The sequence below is a fragment of the Culex quinquefasciatus genome, chromosome 2 (genome assembly GCF_015732765.1).
Source record: "Culex quinquefasciatus strain JHB chromosome 2, VPISU_Cqui_1.0_pri_paternal, whole genome shotgun sequence".
Lineage (NCBI taxonomy): Eukaryota > Metazoa > Arthropoda > Insecta > Diptera > Culicidae > Culex > Culex quinquefasciatus.
In genome coordinates this window covers 18,371,120-18,390,661 of record NC_051862.1, presented here as the reverse complement: position 1 = coordinate 18,390,661, position 19,542 = coordinate 18,371,120, and the positions used below count along the sequence as shown (strand labels likewise).

Sequence of the window (19,542 nt, the reverse complement as noted above, 5' to 3'; positions counted from 1 at the left end):
TTGGATCGAGCGAGCGGCGAGAGCGCGCCTCCGGTCACGGTCAGCCATTTTCTGGGACATCCGGTCAGCCATTTCCTGGACCATCCGATTGCTGCGTTGCTGCCGGAGCCATCCGACTGCTGCGTTGAAACACTGTTCCAGAAAGGACACCTTTTGCCCAGGTAAAATATTCTAAGCACAGTGTATGTCGAAGCCGAAGCGAGTCGCTACCGTGAAACTAACACCATTTTTCGACCACACAACTCTTTACTACGCCCGAACCGGCTGGACGCCGGTGATTGCACGTGCTGTGACCACGTGGAGGTCGCTGACTATCTGCACGACTCCAAGCCGACACGCGGCGACTCCGAGGTCGCTGGAGATCTACACGACGATCTGCACGACTCCAAGAGGACATCTAACGGTGGCCACAACCGTTTGCTACCGTTCAGACCACCCGAGAAGGACGACATCAACGTCACTGACACGTGCCAAGACGGATCGCCACGTGGACTGAAGAGGCTGCGCAACTGTTCGTTTCTACCGGTGAGTGCTAAAGAATAGTATATTGCCGAAGCTAAGACGACAGAAATACACCATTTTAAATCGAGTTTGTATCCTCTTCGCTTACACCACGCATCCCTGAGGTCATCCCATTCGCTGATTGATTTACGATCTGATCTGGTTTACGTTGTTTTTTGGTTGCTGCTACTGTTTCTCTAGGTGAGATACACTAGCAAAGTATATGGCTTGCCGAAGCCAAGGCACCGTTGATACTACATGTCGTTTTCCACCTCTTCTTCGCACACCCACGCATTCAATTTGAGCTGCCCACTTGACCGCTAAGGACATTCTGGTTTGACGTCTCGAGTTACCTGGTGCTTCCGGTTCCGATTGAACTCCCAACTGCTTTGGGTACGATCAGTTACTGCTAAAAGTAAGTAATTTGCTACAGCAGTATATGTTCTTGCCGAAGCCAGGACGAAACGGAATACTACAGCACCACATTTTTTCGCTTTACATTCTCTGACGTCATGGCACCCCGGAAGTCCTTGTTAGGACCGACGCTGAAGGCGTTGACCGTAAAATACCAAGAGTTACAAGCAGCGCTCAATGACATCTTCATATTTGCTGATAAATTCAAGGCGGAAACAACCGCTTCCCAGGTGAGTGTGCGCTTGGAAAGTCTAAACAAGCTGTGGGAAGTTTTGTGCACTACCTTGGTGGAGATCAAATCCCACAAAGACTACAACCCCGAGGACGACCCTACCTACAAAAAGGACCGCGAAACGTTGACTGAAGGCTACTACCGAGTAAAATCCCTTCTACTGGACAAGCTGAAGGAACGACAGGAAGTTCCTTGTGAACCGACCCACAACGACACGATTGTTGGGGGGACTGATCACGCCCGTTTGCCTCAGATCAAGCTTCCTATGTTCAAAGGGAACATCGACGAGTGGCTGAGTTTTCGTGACTTGTTCCTCTCACTCATCCACTGGAAGTCTGACCTACCGGATGTGGAAAAGTTCCACTACCTAAAGAATTGTCTTGACGACAAGCCCAAGAGGATCATCAGTGGACTTTCAACCACGTCGGTCAACTACAAGCTGGCATGGGATCGTTTGCAGAGGTACTACAACAACCACAAGGTACTTAAGCAGCGACTGGTGCAATCGTTGTTTACCCTTCCAACCCTCGCCGAGGAATCTGCCACCGATCTGCATTCCCTCGTTGACGAGTTCGAGCGTGTTCTGAACACCCTCGATCAGGTGGTCTCACCCGTTGACTACAAGGATCTTCTGCTGGTGAATTTACTCGTTACGCGTCTGGATCCTGTTACGCGTCGCGCATGGGAGGAAGTATCTACGGCGAAAGATTTGGTTAGAGATTCGCTAGGTGATTTTGCAGATGATTCAAGGGAGGAATCTGCTAACGACACGACGAAAGACACGTTGAAGGACTTGTGCGATTTCCTAAACCGACGTATTCGAGTTCTGGAGAGCTTGCCACCGAAAACTGTGAACAGTCGGGCTGTTCAACACCAACAACAACAGTACGTTCCCAAATCCAAGGCAAAGAAGGTTAGCTACAGTACGGTGCAACATGCTGGCTACTCGTGCGTGGCTTGTAAGGACAACCACTTACTCTACCAGTGTTCTGCATTCCAACGGTTGGCGGTGTCGGAGAGGGACGCATTACTCAAGACGCATTCCCTCTGTCGCAACTGCTTCAGAACTGGTCACCAAGCCAAAAACTGCACGTCCAAGTACAGTTGCAGGAACTGTAAGGGTCGGCACCATACTTTGGTATGCTTTCAACAACAACCGGAAAGGGACAACGCGGTGACGGCACTCGCGGTTGCAGGGAGCAACAACCCTTCCAACTCCAAGGAAACCCAAGGTCCGACAACATCCCACGTGGCAAACATGGCAGCCACGAACCCATCCGTATCAGGCGCAGCAACCCAAGCTGCATCCCAAGTGCTGTTGGCTACAGCAGTGGTCATTGTCGAGGACGATGATGGCAATCGGTACCCTGCTCGCGCACTCCTCGACTCGGGGTCGGAGAGTAACTTCATATCAGAGCGACTGGCGCAGCTGATGAAGGTCACGCGAGAAAAGGTGGACATTTCCGTGCTAGGAATCGGTCAATCTGGCACAAGGGTTAAGCACAAGATTCACGCAACGGTGCGGTCTCGGTTATCCAACTTCGAGCGAGACATGAACTTCTTGGTGCTCTCCAAGGTTACGGTCAATCTGCCAACAACAACAATCGCAACAAATGGATGGTCGATTCCGGACGGAATTGAATTGGCAGATCCAGCATTCTTCCAGTCCAAGAAGGTGGACATCGTCCTTGGCATTGAATGCTTTTTCGAGTTCTTTGAAACCGGTCGAAGAATTTCCCTGGGAGACAATCTACCAGCGCTGAACGAGTCGGTGTTCGGCTGGGTGGTATCCGGTGGTCTCTCGGTTCCATGCAACTCCACGCAGGTGAAGTGCAACGTGTCAACCTCAGAGAAGATGGAAACTCTGATGGCACGGTTCTGGTCGGCTGAAGACGTCAGTTTGGACGACGCATTCTCTCCCGCTGAAAGACGCTGCGAAGAGAACTTCCAACACACGGTTCAACGGTTATCCGACGGTCGGTATTCCGTCTCCATGCCCAAGGTCGAAGGTGGAATCTCCAGGTTGGGCGAATCCAAGGAAATTGCGTTGCGACGGCTGCACGCAACCGAGCGCAGACTGGCAAGGGACGCCAATTTGCAGAAACAGTATACAGATTTCATGGACGAATATCTGGAACTGGGTCACATGTCCAAGGTCGAAGAAACAACTCCAACCCAGGTCAACCGGTGTTTTCTACCGCACCATCCGGTGGTCAAGGAGGCCAGTACCACCACCAAATGCAGAGTTGTTTTCGACGCTTCTTGCAAAACATCTTCTGGAGTCGCGCTGAACGATGTGTTGCTGGCAGGGCCGGTAATCCAAGAAGATTTGCGCTCTATCATTCTGCGGAGTCGGATCAAGCCGGTTATGCTTGTGTCTGACGTAGAGAAGATGTTCCGTCAGATCATGGTACACCCAGAGGAAAGGCCATTGCAATCCATTCTGTGGCGTTTTTCTCCGGACGAGGAAGTTGGCATCTACGAGCTGAAAACCGTCACATACGGCACCAAGCCCGCTCCATTCCTCGCAACCAGAACGCTAAAACAACTAGCGACGGATGATGGACCTCGATTTCCGCTTGCTGCACGGGCAGTCAACCAAGACACCTACATGGATGACGTCATCACTGGAGCTGAAGACGTCCAATCAGCAATCGAACTTCGGAAGCAGCTAGACGAGATGATGCTACGAGGCGGTTTCAAGCTTAGGAAATGGGCATCAAATCGACAGGAAGTGCTAGCTGGGATTGCTGAGGAAAACCTAGCGATTAGCATGGAGGAAATCAACCTTGACACGGATCCTGGAGAAAACTCTTGGTCTCACATGGATGCCGAAAACGGACACGCTAAAGTTCCAGTTCAACATTCCCGATTTGGACAAAGTGCCTGAGCTCACCAAACGCTTCATTTTGTCAACAATTGCCCTTCTTTTGATCCTCTTGGACTGCTAGGACCGGTCATCGTAACAGCCAAGATTTTCATGCAATCTCTGTGGACGTTGCTGAACCCGAACGGAGAACGTTTGGATTGGGATGAGGCGGTACCTGAAATGGTGGGTGAGGTCTGGAGGAGATTTCATTCACAGCTCGCTTTGCTCAATGAACTTCGCATCACTCGTTGCGTCATCTGCCCTGAAGTGTTCAAGATGGAATTGCACTTCTTTTCTGACGCATCTGAGAAGGCCTTTGGAAGCGGTGCGTATTTGAAAAGCGAAGATCCAAAGGGCAGGATATTCGTGAACTTGCTCACATCCAAAACCAAGGTGGCACCGTTGAAGAGCCAAGCGATGCCAAGATTGGAACTTCGCGGTGGCGTTTTGTCTGCTGAACTCTACGTGCAAATACTGCAATCGCTGAAGATCAAAATTCCAACCTTTTTCTGGGTCGACGCCATGTGCGTGTTGTACTGGCTACAATCACCACCATCAACATGGGTCACATTCGTCGCCAACAGGGTGGCCAAGATTCAAGCTCTCACGGAAGGCTGTGTCTGGGGACACGTGCCTGGAGTTGAAAACCCCAGATTTCCTGTCACGTGGAGTCATGCCAGCAGATCTCATCGACTTGGTACCATTCTGGAAGCCAGGCTGGGTGAAAAAGACGAATGAGCAACGCCAACCACAACCGAAGATCGTGACGACGGAAGAAGCAGAAGAAGAGCGAAGAAACACTGCGGCATCGGTAGCTGCAGCAACTACGGCTGAGTTCAACGTTTGGTTCATCTCTCACTTCTCTTCGTATCCCGATCTGGTCAGGCGTACGGCGTATTGGCTACGCTTGAAGGATCTACTTCGCATGCCAAAGGAAAAGCGGTTCAAATCGGACTTGTTGACGGTTGCGGAGCTGAAAGAAGCAGAGTTCGCATTAATAAGGCTCGTTCAGAAGCAAGCTTTCGCTGATGAATGGAACAAACTAACCAAGGGGAAACCAGTTGCGAATAGTTCACCACTGCGGTGGTTCAACCCGTACATTTCCGATGAACAGCTCATTCGAGTGGGAGGACGCTTACGTCATTCATTGGAATCCGAGGACACGAAACATCCCATCGTACTTCCGGCTAGGCATCAACTCACACGACTTCTTTTCCGACATTTCCACGAGAAATTGCTTCACGCTGGTCCACAGCTGGTGTTGGGAGTCGTTCGATTACGCTTTGGCCACTTGGGGGCAGAAGTGTGATCAGAGAGGTGATCCATCACTGCAAGGAGTGTTTCCGGTCGAAACCCGTGGCGGTTCAGCAGTTCATGGGAGAATTGCCTTCTGCTCGGGTTACCACCTCGCGACCGTTCGCGCGTACAGGTGTGGACTACTTTGGACCACTTTATGTGCGCCCAGCCCCAAGACGACCTGCAGTTAAGGTTTACGTCGCACTTTTTGTATGCCTCTGCACCAAGGCTGTCCATTTAGAGTTGGTAACAGACTTATCCACAGAGCGTTTCATCCAGGCACTTCGACGATTCGTAGCCAGGCGGGGAATCTGTGACGACATCTATTCCGATAACGGAACGAACTTCGTTGGTGCTCGTAATAAAATTGCTGAACTCCTGTTGCTGCTCAAAGACCGTAAACATCGCGACATCGTCTCCAAGGAATGTTCAAACCAAGGAATCAAATGGCACTTTAATCCACCCAGCGCACCACACTTCGGAGGCCTCTGGGAGGCCGCGGTTCGATCTACAAAGAAGCTATTATTAAAAACAATCGGCGAAACACCTGTTACCCCAGAGGATCTCAACACGTTGCTGGTCCAGGTGGAAGGCTGCCTCAACTCTAGGCCGCTAACTCCGATGTCCGATGACCCTAATGACCTGGAACCATTAACACCGGCACATTTTCTCGTGCAGTCATCACTGCAAACAGTTCCCGATGTAGATTTGTCAGCAATTCCGATGAACCGGCTCGACAAATTCCAGACGGTGCAGCGCATGCTGCAAGATTTCTGGACTCGATGGCGGAGGGAGTATTTGTGCCAGCTACAGGGACGGGTCAAGCGCTGGAAGCCACCAATACAGATCGAGGCCGGTAAGCTTGTGGTCATCAAAGACGAGAACTCACCACCAATGCGATGGAAGATGGGAAGAATTTTCGAGGTACACCCAGGCGAAGACGGAGTGGTTAGGGTAGTAACGCTGAAAACCGCCGACGGCTATCTCAAACGACCGGTGGAGAAACTGTGCATACTGCCACTTCCGGAGTACAGCGACGCCATGGAATCAACGGATGCAGATCTTCAAACCCAATCCTAACTTCCTATCCCTATTCCCACATCCCCGAAGAGGTTTTTGTATCTTTTCAGAAACTGGTCATTTCTGGGTGGGTGAGATGTTGGAGTGGTCATGATTAACAACCCTGCATCTACTGTCGGGTCACCACTGTCGGGTCAACTGTGACCATCCAACGCGAGTGACCACTCTTATCACGGCTGCACGCGACCTACAGCAGCTGATCGCGGTATTGGTGATCGCGGTAATCCTCTCGCGAGATGGACGATCGTGATCGCTGATAGGACCAACACCAACAGCAGGATGCACTTTTCCGGGGTCGATGACCGCCAGGCCGGGTTGATGACCTGACCTGCCTCAACGACGGGAGCAGCTGACCTGCTGCGATTTTTAGTTTTTAAGATTTAGAACCTCTCGAACCGGCAGATCGAAAAGGTCGATTCTGCGCCTATCAGGCAATTTAAATGTGTTAGGCTTAATATTAATAAATGTAGTTCGTTTAACTTTCGTTTTGTGCAGTAAAATTGTGTTTAAAATTAAAGTGCTGTTTTTCTGTAATTGCGTGTTGTTTTATTGTGAATTGGCAAGAAACCCGGAAGCCACCCCACGCACGGATTACCCAACGAACCAGGACCAGACCAGCCAGCCCAATCCGATCCGGTCGATGCTGGGGGCCACCAGAGCTGTCGAAGGCTAAGTTGTACTCCGGCTCCCCAACATGAACAAAATGATCAAAATGATCAAAATGATCAAAATGACCCAATGACCAAAATGACCAAAATGAACAAAATGAACAAAATGATCAAAATGACCAAAATGAACAAAATGATCAAAATGATCAAAATGACCCAATGACCAAAATGACCAAAATGACCAAAATGAACAAAATGAACAAAATGACCAAAATGACCAAAATGGCCAAAATGACCAAAATGACCAAAATGACCAAAATTACCGAAATGACCAAAATGTCCGAAATGATCAAAATGACCAAAATGTTCAAAATGATCAAAATTATCGGAATGATCAGAATGACCAAAATGACCAAAATTACCAAAATGACCAAAATTACCAAAATGACCAAAATTACCAAAATGACCAAAATTACCAAAATGACCAAAATGACAAAAATGATCAAAATGATCAAAATTATCAGAATGATCAAAATGACCAAAATGACCAAAATGACCAAAATGACCAAAATGACCAAAATGACCAAAATGACCAAAATGACCAAAATGACCGAAATGACCAAAATGTTCAAAATGATCAAAATTATCGGAATGATCAGAATGACCAAAATGACCAAAATGACCAAAATGAGCAAAATGACCAAAATGACCAAAATGACCAAAATTACCAAAATTACCAAAATTACCAAAATGACAAAAATGATCAAAATGATCAAAATTATCAGAGTGATCAAAATGACCAAAATGACCAAAATGACCAAAATGACCAAAATGACCAAAATAACCAAAATGATCAAAATGACCAAAATAACCAAAATGATTAAAATGACCAAAATGACCAAAATGACCAAAATGACCAAAATGATCAAAATGACCAAAATGGCCAAAATGACCGAAATGACCAAAATGACCAAAATGACCAAAATGACCAAAATGACCAAAATGACCAAAATGACCAAAATGACCGAAATGATCAAAATGATCAAAATTATCAGAATGACCAAAATGACCGAAATGACCAAAATGACCGAAATGACCAAAATGACCCCAATGACCAAAATGACCAAAGTGACCAAAATGGCCAAAATGACCAAAATTACCAAAATGACCAAAATGACCAAAATTATCAAAATTATCAAAATGCCCAAAATGACCAAAATGACCAAAATGACCAAAATAACCAAAATAACCAAAATGACCAAAATGACCAGAAATGACCAAAATTATCAAAATTATCAAAATTATCAAAATTATCAAAATTATCAAAATTATCAAAATGCCCAAAATGACCAAAATGACCAAAATGACCAAAATGACCAAAATGACCAAAATGACCAAAAAGACCAAAAAGACCAAAATTACCAAAATGACCAAAATGACCAAAATGACCAAAATGACCAAAATGACCAAAATGACCAAATGACCAAAATGATCAAAATGACCAAAATGACTAAAATGACCAAAATGACCAAAATGACCAAAATGACCAAAATGACCAAAATGACCAAAATGACCAAAATGACCAAAATGACCAAAATGACCAAAATGACCAAAATGACCAAAATGACCAAAATGACCAAAATGACCAAAATGCCCAAAATGACCAAAATGACCAAATGACCAAAATGAACAAAATAACCAAAATGACCGAAATGACCAAAATGACCGAAATGATCAAAATGATCAAAATTATCAGAATGACCAAAATGACCGAAATGACCAAAATGACCGAAATGATCAAAATGATCAAAATTATCAGAATGATCAGAATGACCAAAATGACCAAAATGACCAAAATTACCAAAATGACAAAAAGGACCAAAATGACCAAAATGACCAAAATGACCAAATGACCAAAATGATCAAAATGATCAAAATTACCCCAATGACCAAAATGACCAAAGTGATCAAAATTACCCCAATGACCAAAATGACCAAAGTGACCAAAATGAATAAAATAACCAAAACGATCAAAATGACCAAAATGACCAAAATTACCAAAATTACCAAAATGATCAAAATGACCAAAATGATTAAAATGACCAAAATGACCAAAATGACCAAAATGACCAAAATGGCCAAAATGACCAAAATGTCCAAAATCCCAAAATGACCAAAATCAAAATAGTTAAAATGACCAAAATTGGTCAAGTCGATTTACGAAAACGTTAAAAATTACTAAGCATTGTGATCTTTTTAAATATTAAGTATTAAAATATTTTAATCAGACGAAGCCGTAACCTTAACATGATTTTTCTTTTGCAAATATATTCGTCAATTCAGTGACTCCATGAAACTGTTCAAGCATAAAAGTAATTCGACCTTCCGAAACATTCTGCCGCATAAGGGTACTAAATCGTCTGGAAGTCATTAACCTAACCGGCGCGCAAAGTTTGGCGTGAAATCGGAATCCGGTTTGCCTTATCACCTGTGCCGGCGCAGAAACTTTTCCGCAGAAGCTCACACAGAAAAAGCTACTAAATTCTCTCGCCCCAACTGTAAGCAAAAGTTTCCTCATTTGTGCGCTTTCTGCTGCTGCTGCTGCTTCTTCCCGGTGGCAAACAATGATCATTAAGGGGTGGCTATCTTTCAAGCCAAGTCGAGGAAAAACTGCTGGGTTGCAACCCAGAAGAGGACGAGAGTCACGCAGCAGCCAAGCCTTTTATCTACTGAACTCGGTACAAAGGTGCTCACCGGTAAAGTGCACACTTTAATATGAGTGTGTAAACTCGGGCGGGAAACACATATGTGTGACATCTTAAACCCCTCTTTTTTGCTCAGCTCTAGCAGCTGCTGCCACTGCTGGAAAATAACGAACTGAGCGGTGAAAAGGATAGTTTTTCCAGGGGAATCTTTTCTTTAGCGAAAATAAAAGTATCATCAACATCATCATCATCTGGGAGCACTTTTATTTTACTCTTTTTTTCATTTCAACCAAGAGGAAACACTTTTTCGAGTATTTTTTTTCGTGTCTGAAGCTTCTAATGGATAAAGTTGCTCACAAGAGGGCGTGTTCGAGGGGGTGTGTGTAAGTGCTTAGTTCATGTATGTTTTCTAGCTGTTTGACTTGTATACTTTCTTTCATCTTGTAGTGGAATGATTCACTGGATTTTATGAATTTTCATTTTAAAGCTTTTTAGCATGTGTGTGTTATTAAAGAAATTCTCTGAATACAACGAGCTGTAGCTGTAGCTGTAGCTGTAGCTGTAAGCCTCCATAAAACAAAAACACACAAATTCCAATCCACTTTGCTGCTGCTGACAACCTCGTGAATGACCTAATGAGCTTATATTTGCTGGCCAAGTGGTGGTGAAGTGAAAATTATTTTGCACCCGCAGGTCATCGGTTCGCTCGGTGATTTGTTGATGGCGGGCAAATAATTACAAAGCCGATTTGTTTAATGAGCTTCGGTTGATCCATCCTACAAAAACGATTAAGTTATATTTGAAATTTTTCCCAGACTATACTTCAAACTAGGTCAACAATGTTTAATATGTTTAAAGTGTTTTAATCATGGTTTCAACATTCATCGTTTTATTTTTCGTTTGAAATAAGCTGTTTGAAGAAACTGTCCCGAAAACTAGCCAGAAAATTTAAGCTCATTTGTATAAGGTTTAGTAGTTCCACCCTTGACCTTAAGTTTTAATGGAGTTTTAATCAATTTAATTTTTTTTCACTTTTTAACTCTTTTTTGAGATGATTTATAATTAGATGTAATTTTCTCATCCTAATGATTACTTATAGGTTTTGATCCGCGAACAACTTTGATAATTTGATGAGTATGTTTTTTTTTTTATTTTGCAATGAAAAAATAAACTTCAAAAAACATCCTGTATATTTTCGGGATCGATTCCTAGCGCTTTGCAATGTTCTAAAAAGTAGTTCCCAGGATCAAAACCTAAAAACACATAAAGAATAGGAAAAAATAAAAGGGTTTTGGTAACCTTTCCTTAAAAAGAGATAAAAAGTATAAATTCCCCAAAGTAAATGGATTAAAATCCTATACTAACTATATAAAACATGTTTTTTCTGTTGTTCCGTCGTGAAACTACATGCTTTTCCCATCAATTTTGAGCGACAAACCGGCACATTTTACTCTAACAAAATGGGTCCTAAAAAGATGAACATTTCAACTTTTTTTCGAAACGTGCACACACAGAAAAAAAATGATGGTAATATTCATCAGGAAATGGTGACAGATTTTGTGGCAAAAAAAAAAATTAATTTTATCCCAGGAAATGAAGAATATTCATCAGTTTTTGATGAATATTCATCAGGTTCACATTTTTACACATTTTTTATGTAATATTACTCAAAAAAGAGGTAATATTCAACCTACCAAATTTTCAACATTCCAAAATTCAACTTTTTTTCTCTGCAGCAAAAAATAGTGTAAATTTATAAGGTTGAATATTTCCTCATTTATGATGTATTTTTACCTAAATTCAGACTGAAAAAGTGACATTACATCAGGAAAAAGGTAACATTACACATTTGCATAGAAAAATTACACAGTTTTCTGATATAAAAGATGTCCCCCTTTCCAGATGGAATTTTACCATGATTGTTTTGAAATAGCTGAATATTGTGGCATAATTTATTTATTTGAAAGGTTAAATATTACCTCTTTTATGTTGTAATTTTACCTCAATTCAGACTGAAAAAGTGACATTACACTATAAAAGTGGTAAAATTACACATTTTCAGAAGTATTTTTTATTCCGACATAAAAAATGTATTCCTTCCCAGATGTAAAATTACCATGATTTTGTTTTACTGTGAAGTACAGTAAAACGGGGTAACTTTGATAGCCAGGGTGACTTTGATAGGTTTGCGATTTTTTCGCAAAATGAAGAGTACAATTAAAATACATACGGAATGGTTTCGAATCATACTGACCGTGGTAGAGAAGTATTGAATACTACAGAAGTATTGAATAGTACATCAAAAAGAACTTTTCATATAATTTTTAAAAGTTTAACAAGTTTTTTTTTAAGAAAATGTTGAAGAATAGCATTATTTTAAACTACTCAAAGTGTCATGATTTTCTCAATGAACATGATTTTGAATTGGAAAACGGAATGCATTTTCGGATTCTTTGGACAATTATCCACTAGGAGAAGGTTTTTAAATAATAAAAATATGAGTTTTTGAAACACAATTTAAAGGCAATTTCAGTTGAACAAATTTCATGTAAAATGTGATTCGTGCTTCGAATTCAGTATGAAATGCAATTTAAATCGATAGTTTTATAAACAAAACTAGTTTTAACAAATTTCAGGAAAAATTCCGACATTTTATCAATTTTACCTGAAATTTGTTAAAAAGCTTATAAACTTAGTTAACTAAATGAAAACATTGATTTTTTACTTAAAAATTATATCAGCTACTTTAGTGATGGTACATTTAACGTACAAATAAAGTTTGAACATCTTAATTATGATTTTAACAAGAAAAACTATGACAATCAGAATTAAAACTAAGACGTAACTATTTTTCTAAACACTATTGATTTTTTTCCAAAATAGTGCATGGACTTGGTGTGGCGTACCCCAGTACATATTTAAAAATAATAATCTTGAGAAAAACTTTTTCTGTTAGAAAATATTCCAAAAACAAATTGAAATTCGGTCGAAGTCACCCCGGTTTACGGTACTCAAAATTTAATAAAAGGAACTACTGCTGATTTTTGAAGAAACTGTTTCTGTTTCGTAGTCACTATAAAAAATAATTTAAAAAACTCATATTCTACAATTGAGAAAAACAGAAAAGAATCTGTGCAATTTGTATTTCGTCAATTCAATTCGGTTTACTTATTACGTATTTCAACTAACAAATATTTTTGTAAGAGGAATACAGGGTTTCCTTTCAGCTGTGTATTTTTATAGTCACTGAAAATAGCCTTAATTAATTGGTTTAGTTTTTCGAACAGGATACGAAAAGGGATCAAATCTTCCCAGTCCCCATCCTCACCTATTATATATAGTTTTCAAATGATTGCTCTTCAAATTTCTAAAAAAAAATGGATGAAAATTAGAATGGTGGGATTATATTTTATAGATGAAACATTTTCAACTTATAAATTTTAAGCAAAACCAGAACTAATCCAAATAGAAACAAAAATATCAAAAAAAAAATCGCGAATAAAACAAAATCTAAAAAAAATTTCCTTAATGCTAAGGGATACCTACCTGTTGAAATAAAGGAAGACGCGGAATTGATGAACTATAAAGTTTTCCTAATTTAATTTTGAGGAAAGCCAATATAACCATCAAATTTTCTTATATCCGAAAATTTAGTCGGTGGTAACATAAATAGAAATGACATCAAATAATGAGAGATCACCAAATACTTTCTTTCCCACGCGGATTTTCCAAGAGTCCCCATGCAAAAGCCCTCACGTCATCTTGGCCGCTTTTCGCCCAATCCCATTAGCATACAACTTTTCCCAAGCTCGTTTCGCAAAGCTCTCGACGTCAGAACAAAACTATTCTCCAACTGCGTGACGGATTATAGGGGGGGGAGTGGGGCGCAAACTTTTCCTTCTTTTCCCGGAGAGGAATCAATCCGTCACGATTTTTGCCAGGGGCGAAAGCTTGCACGCAACGAAAAACACGTGTTCAGCTATGCATGCCAAGATGATTTTGAGGGAAAAGGTGCTCACGAAATTTGACAGCACACTAAGACGCGTGAAAACATGCTTAAAATCAACACCCCGAACTTTTCACTTTTATTCGGGCTTAATGTCCTAGCTTAACTTTTCACTTTGTCAGAGTCGAAATAGAGAGCCTGAGGTGGGAAATAAGGCAGCGGAATCCATTATTGACAGAGTGAGAAGTTTTTTGGAGTGGGGTCAGATGAAACTTAAAAGTGATCAACTTTATGATGGGAAAGTTTTGTGAAGAATTGACATGCTTTGGGCAATTGCCAATACAATGAATAAATCAACTTTATAAACTTGTAGAGGTTAACATTCTTTTGATTGTAAAACTTTTATGGGTTGTTTTTGCAGCTCCCTATCCATCTTTCTCGTGAAACTGTTTGATTAATGAATCGATTTTGAACAAGAACAAATCGCATAAAAAGCGACTGTGTAATTGGTAACTCCAACTCAGGTTCAAAAGCTTCATTCATGTTTCTGCGATTGGTTCATCTCTCACATCGGCAAATCCATTTATTTTATCACTTTTTTCTCGAATTGATGAGCCTCCTGTTTTTCCCCGCGCGTACTCCATTAATCACAATCGCCAATGGGATCGATTTCGTGCCATTTTTTTAACCCGCCAAAAACCCATCCAATGAAACAACACACTCAAAAAGCTGATCGCCCGTTGGTCATATTTGCTGCAGAACCCCCTCTTGGGAAGGAATAAATTGAGCTGGAATCAGAATTTATGATACAATCGAGCACAGCCCCCAAACTGGTTGGCTTGTTGGTGGTTCAATTTATATCCCCCTCTCTCCGGGGTGGGGTTATTTCCGCGAAATTATGCTCTTTGTTTCGGGTAAACAAGGCGTGCTGGAAAGAAGTGAAAAAAAATGGTGGCAGAATTTTAATTCACTCGCGATGAACAACAACGCCTACGCCTTCAGGCTGATTAAAACTTTGATCACTTTCTGCCGCGGGCGAGGCAATGGTGGAATGTGGGAATGTTTGACAAAGGACAAATTTTTTGAAAGAAATATTGATTGATGTTTGACGAAAAAAATCACCTACTTAAATTGTTAGAGTGATTCAAGAATTCCGCATTTTTCTCGAGACTTTTAATAGCGTATTATTAATGTTTATGAAACTTTGTCTATGCAAGTATCCGTGCAATTTTGTGGGCTGGTCATCAAAATTCGCATGTAAACATTCGGAAATCTGCTGTTTAGCTTCATGAAATATTTTAAAATTCAAAATCAATCGCTAAAGTTAGTTTGCATTCAAAAACGATTTAATTAAGCCGAACTTTCAATATCTTCGAAAATATATTTTGAAAGAAAATTGATATCTCTAGTACCAGATATGGCACTATTCAGAACTCTAGCGTGAAAGATGCTTTTAAATTCCACTAAATAACAATCAAAAATAGAAATTAAAATCAACAAAATCACCTAGAAATTTTTCCGAAGACACCAAATCGGTCAGAAAAACCCATCTCAAGAAACTGATTTTCAAATATTCACATTTTTTATTGTATTATATACAGGGCTGCGGAGTCGGGTCATATTTAAAGCGACTCCGACTCCGGCTTTCTGAGATTAGCCGACTCCGACTCCGACTCCGACTCCGGCTCCGGCTTTCAGATCCAACCGACTCCGACTCCGACTCCAACTCCGGCCCACCAACTCCAGCCGACTCCGACTCCAGCTTTCAAAAAATGGTTGGCTCCGACTCCGACTCCGACTCCACATATTTTTAAATATTTCAAAAGTTAGTGAACTGTTATTTCGAAAACATTGATAAATAGGATTATTTAAAAACACTTTAAGTGGAAAAAACCGGAAAATTTTCTAGTTTTACAAGTTTTAGACGTTATTGAAACAGAAATAAAAAAAACGCCAGTTTTGAAGGCATTTTCAGAAGAACAGTTTGGTAAGTAAATTTGGAATTATTTACTTAACCTCAAATTTTCATTCAATTGATTAAAAGCTAAAATATTAAATTGTTATTTTTTGAATGATCATTAAGAGAAAGCTGGCCGAATGATTGATTTAAAATATAAATTCAATTTGCTTACTATTAGATTGACATTTATCAGTAGCACAGTGACTATCATGGTCACCTTGTATTTTTAAATAACAATTTTAAACGAAACTATTTTTTAAAGCTCCATTGATATTTTAAAGACGTACATGGACATCACGCCAAGGCTGAAGAAGTTTATTATTACAAATCAATGTATCTAAAACAAATCTTCGTGGTAAGGACGCTTAATGGGTCCTTTTCAAATATCCGTGACCTAAAAAATATTTTACCTCGGAATTTTGGATTTATCTGAATTTTAAAATTTTTAATATATTTAAAAGGAGGCGCGCGATACTTTTTGCATCTTCACCTAAAACGAAGCTTTATAAATGGTCGTGCGCCTCCATGAAAATATATGAAAAAAACTAAGAATGTGATAAAAAAAAAAAACAAAAATCCACAGGTTAAATATTTTCTAGGTCACGGATATTTTTTTATCTTGAAATCCGGTCCTATCCTGAAGTCTTCAGATTTCTTCAACGATAATTTGCAACAATATCAAAATAGTTTGCCAAAGGATCAACATTCTCAGATTTTAGTAATAAAAATAGTAAACATTAAGATAATCGATTAGTTGCAACATTTTTTGATATTTGATGTCAGTTTGAAATATTTTAAGCGCGACACTTTTAATTTTTTGTAGTTATAAACAAAATGCGCATGTTGAGTTCCAAGAAATAGATTGTTATAATCGTTGAATATTTGTAGGAAGAGTTATCCTGTCAGTGATTTATTTTTCTAAATAGTGACTATTATTATATATTTTTTTATGCACCTCGTAACTTTTTCCCTGAACATTGATTTACTTAAAACCACCAAGACATTCGCTTTCGGGGTATAAGATGACTATGTGTGTACTTTTTTCCGAAAGAACTAGATTAAATTTGGTCAAATTTGAATTTAAAGGGTACATAAATATCGGCAAAAGGATGCAGTCAAAAATCAATTAAATATTTCTGACTACAAAACCAATATTGTTTTTATTTTTATTTGAGTTATGATGATACTACATACTTGGATAAGAGCTGATTAACAGGTTATCATATAGTGATCTCTAAAAAAAATTAAAAATGGCAACGCAGCGCATGCAACTTGAAGAACAATTAAAAATATAAGAAGTTTTGTAAATTAAGCTGTTTTATAGCAAATACTATAAAATAAAAAATAAACATATTTTTTGTTGAATTTAAGATAACTCCGACTCCGACTCTGGGTAATCAGAAATTTTCAGCTCCGACTCCAGCTAACACAATTAGCTGTTCGAGTTTTGACGACTCCGACTCCGACTCCACAGCCCTGATTATATAATTACAAGGAAAAAATAATAATGCAAAATGGCATTGACTAAGTTCAACACACAAAATCATCGGAAAAGCAGCGAATTACTCAGCTGAGTAATTACTTGAATTTTGCAGTTTGTCGAGATATATATAGTAATTTTGGTCATTTTGGTAGTTTTGGTAATTTTGGTCATTTTGGTCATTTTGGTCATTTTGTTCATTTTGGTCATTTTGGTCATTTTGGTCATTTTAGTCATTTTGATCATTTTGATCATTTTGATCATTTTGATCATTTTGGTCATTTTGGTTATTTTGTTCATTTTGGTAATTTTGGTAATTTTGGTCATTTTGGTCATTTTGGTCATTTTGGTCATTTTGGTCATTTTGGTCATTTTGGTCATTTTGGTCATTTTGGTCATTTTGGTCATTTTGGTCGTTTCGGTCATTTTGGAAAAAAACTAAATACATATTACAATAACCACAAAAAAATACTTATCTCACTGTGCCATCCCCAAAACCACCCCCAGAGGGCTTAAAATTTGTGCCACCATGACCGTCCCCGGTTCAAACAACGCGTGACCTCTCCCGTCTTGCTCTAACTCACCGTTCACGGTTGATGCTGCTGCTGATGGAAAGAAAGTTTTCGCGCTCTCGCCCTCACCCAAAAAGGTGACGCTCGGCGTGGCACGAAATTGAAATATGATAAGCTTTCATTAATGCCATCATTCATTCTTTTTTCCAATTTTCCTTATCAGCGCGCCTGCTGGCTGGCTGGCTTGTGTGTCCTGGTGGCGAAAATAACTGACGCCCTCGTCGTGGCCTTAAGAGGATTTCGGTTCCACGTGGAATAGCTTTTTCCCACCCATCGCAAAACCTCCCACTTAAATATATGATACTTTTATGCTTCTTTCGGCTGATGTTAACGCGATTATTTTATTTTTTCGTCACTGTTGATATCTCACGGACGCACACAAACACACACAAAAAAGAGGTGATGAAATAGGTCTTTCGGTGAATTACTTCTTCAGGTATCATTGCTGGGAGGTGGGGTGGGGAAGCTTTTCTCTTCTCCATTGCTGACAGGTTGTGGATTTGCGTCTTTTTTTTTTCTGAAGTGAACTGATACCGATCTGTTTACGACCTCCCACCCACCACAATTGGATTATCTGATCACAGTTGCAAATACATTCAACCGCCACACACACTCATACACCATTAAAAGAGTACTTGAATGGCAGTGGTGTAATCAATCACAAGATTGCCAATTGCGTTCAATGAAAGCGAAGAGGTTCCTGTGAATAGGGTGATTAATCGAAAAGAGGCTCTTTTGTTCAGTGAGGAACACCACACACTTACACACATCAAGCTCTCCGGGCTCAATCAATCTACATATATTTAACATACTTGGAATTGACGACGAGTATTCGCACTCGCATCGATAGTATAAAGAAGCTGGGTAGAAATCTTATCAATGGTTGAAGGGAAAATGGGAGCAAAAATTAATAAGGAAACATTATAAAAAATTACCAAGATAAAATTTATCAGATTCGTCTCCAGCACAATGCACTGGGAACTCATTTCAATTGAGAAGCATGGTACTATTGGTTTGACTGATAAGCCAAAATCCTATAATTTGTGACAAGCTAAAATTGGTTCAGCCATTTTGGAAAATGTTTTTTTTTTTATTTTGTTGTAGCGAAAAAACTGAATTTTAATTATTAAATATTTGTATTCTCGTCAATTGTGGGCATTGTGGGCATAAGGACAAATAATTTTTAATAATTGCATATCAAAACCATTTTGATTGATTTAAGATTCAGAATCATAGAACTGATGAAACTAGAACATTTATTATATTTTTCATGTAATCACGCCCTGGCTGAAATTGATTATTATTGCAAACAAATGTACAAAAAAAATCTTCGTGGAAATGACGCATGAGGTTCCTTTTAAGATATCCTTGACTTGAAAAATAATTTATTTGGGGATTTTTTTCATTTTTAAAGTTTCTATGTATTTCAAAGGAGGCGCGCGATCTTTCTTGAATCTTCACCTAAAACGAAGCTTTGTAAATGATCGTGCGCCTCCATAAAAGTTAAAATTGGAAAAATCAAAAAACACCTTCCCCCATGGCGTGTGTAAGCAATTCTTCCAAGAATCAGCATTGACGATTTTTTGTGAGTGATTTTCACTATTACCAAACAAGCCATGTTGCATCATTACACGGAAAGAAATCAAGATTAATCCGGTAACTCTATGTTGTCGAATTTGTAAACATTAAAATGTTTCCAAAATCATCTTCATTTTTCCCGATTTTAAACAACAATTTTGTCGATTTTGAAAACATTTACAAATAATTCGAAAAAAAAAGTTGATGGTTTTGGAAACTTTTCATTGTTTACAAATTCAACAACATAGAGTTACCGGTTAATCTTATAGGACTTTTATTCGTGACGATTTTCAAGGTTTTC

General features: G+C 39.8%; 1 protein-coding gene across 1 annotated transcript; it reads left to right on the top strand.

The window, feature by feature from the left end:
• Positions 1-1,013: 1,013 nt before the first annotated feature.
• LOC119767925 lies at positions 1,014-4,037 on the top strand. Its single transcript, XM_038257934.1, has one exon. The coding sequence runs from the start codon at positions 1,014-1,016 to the stop codon at positions 4,035-4,037; it is 3,024 nt and encodes a 1,007-aa protein (XP_038113862.1).
• Positions 4,038-19,542: the final 15,505 nt, after the last annotated feature.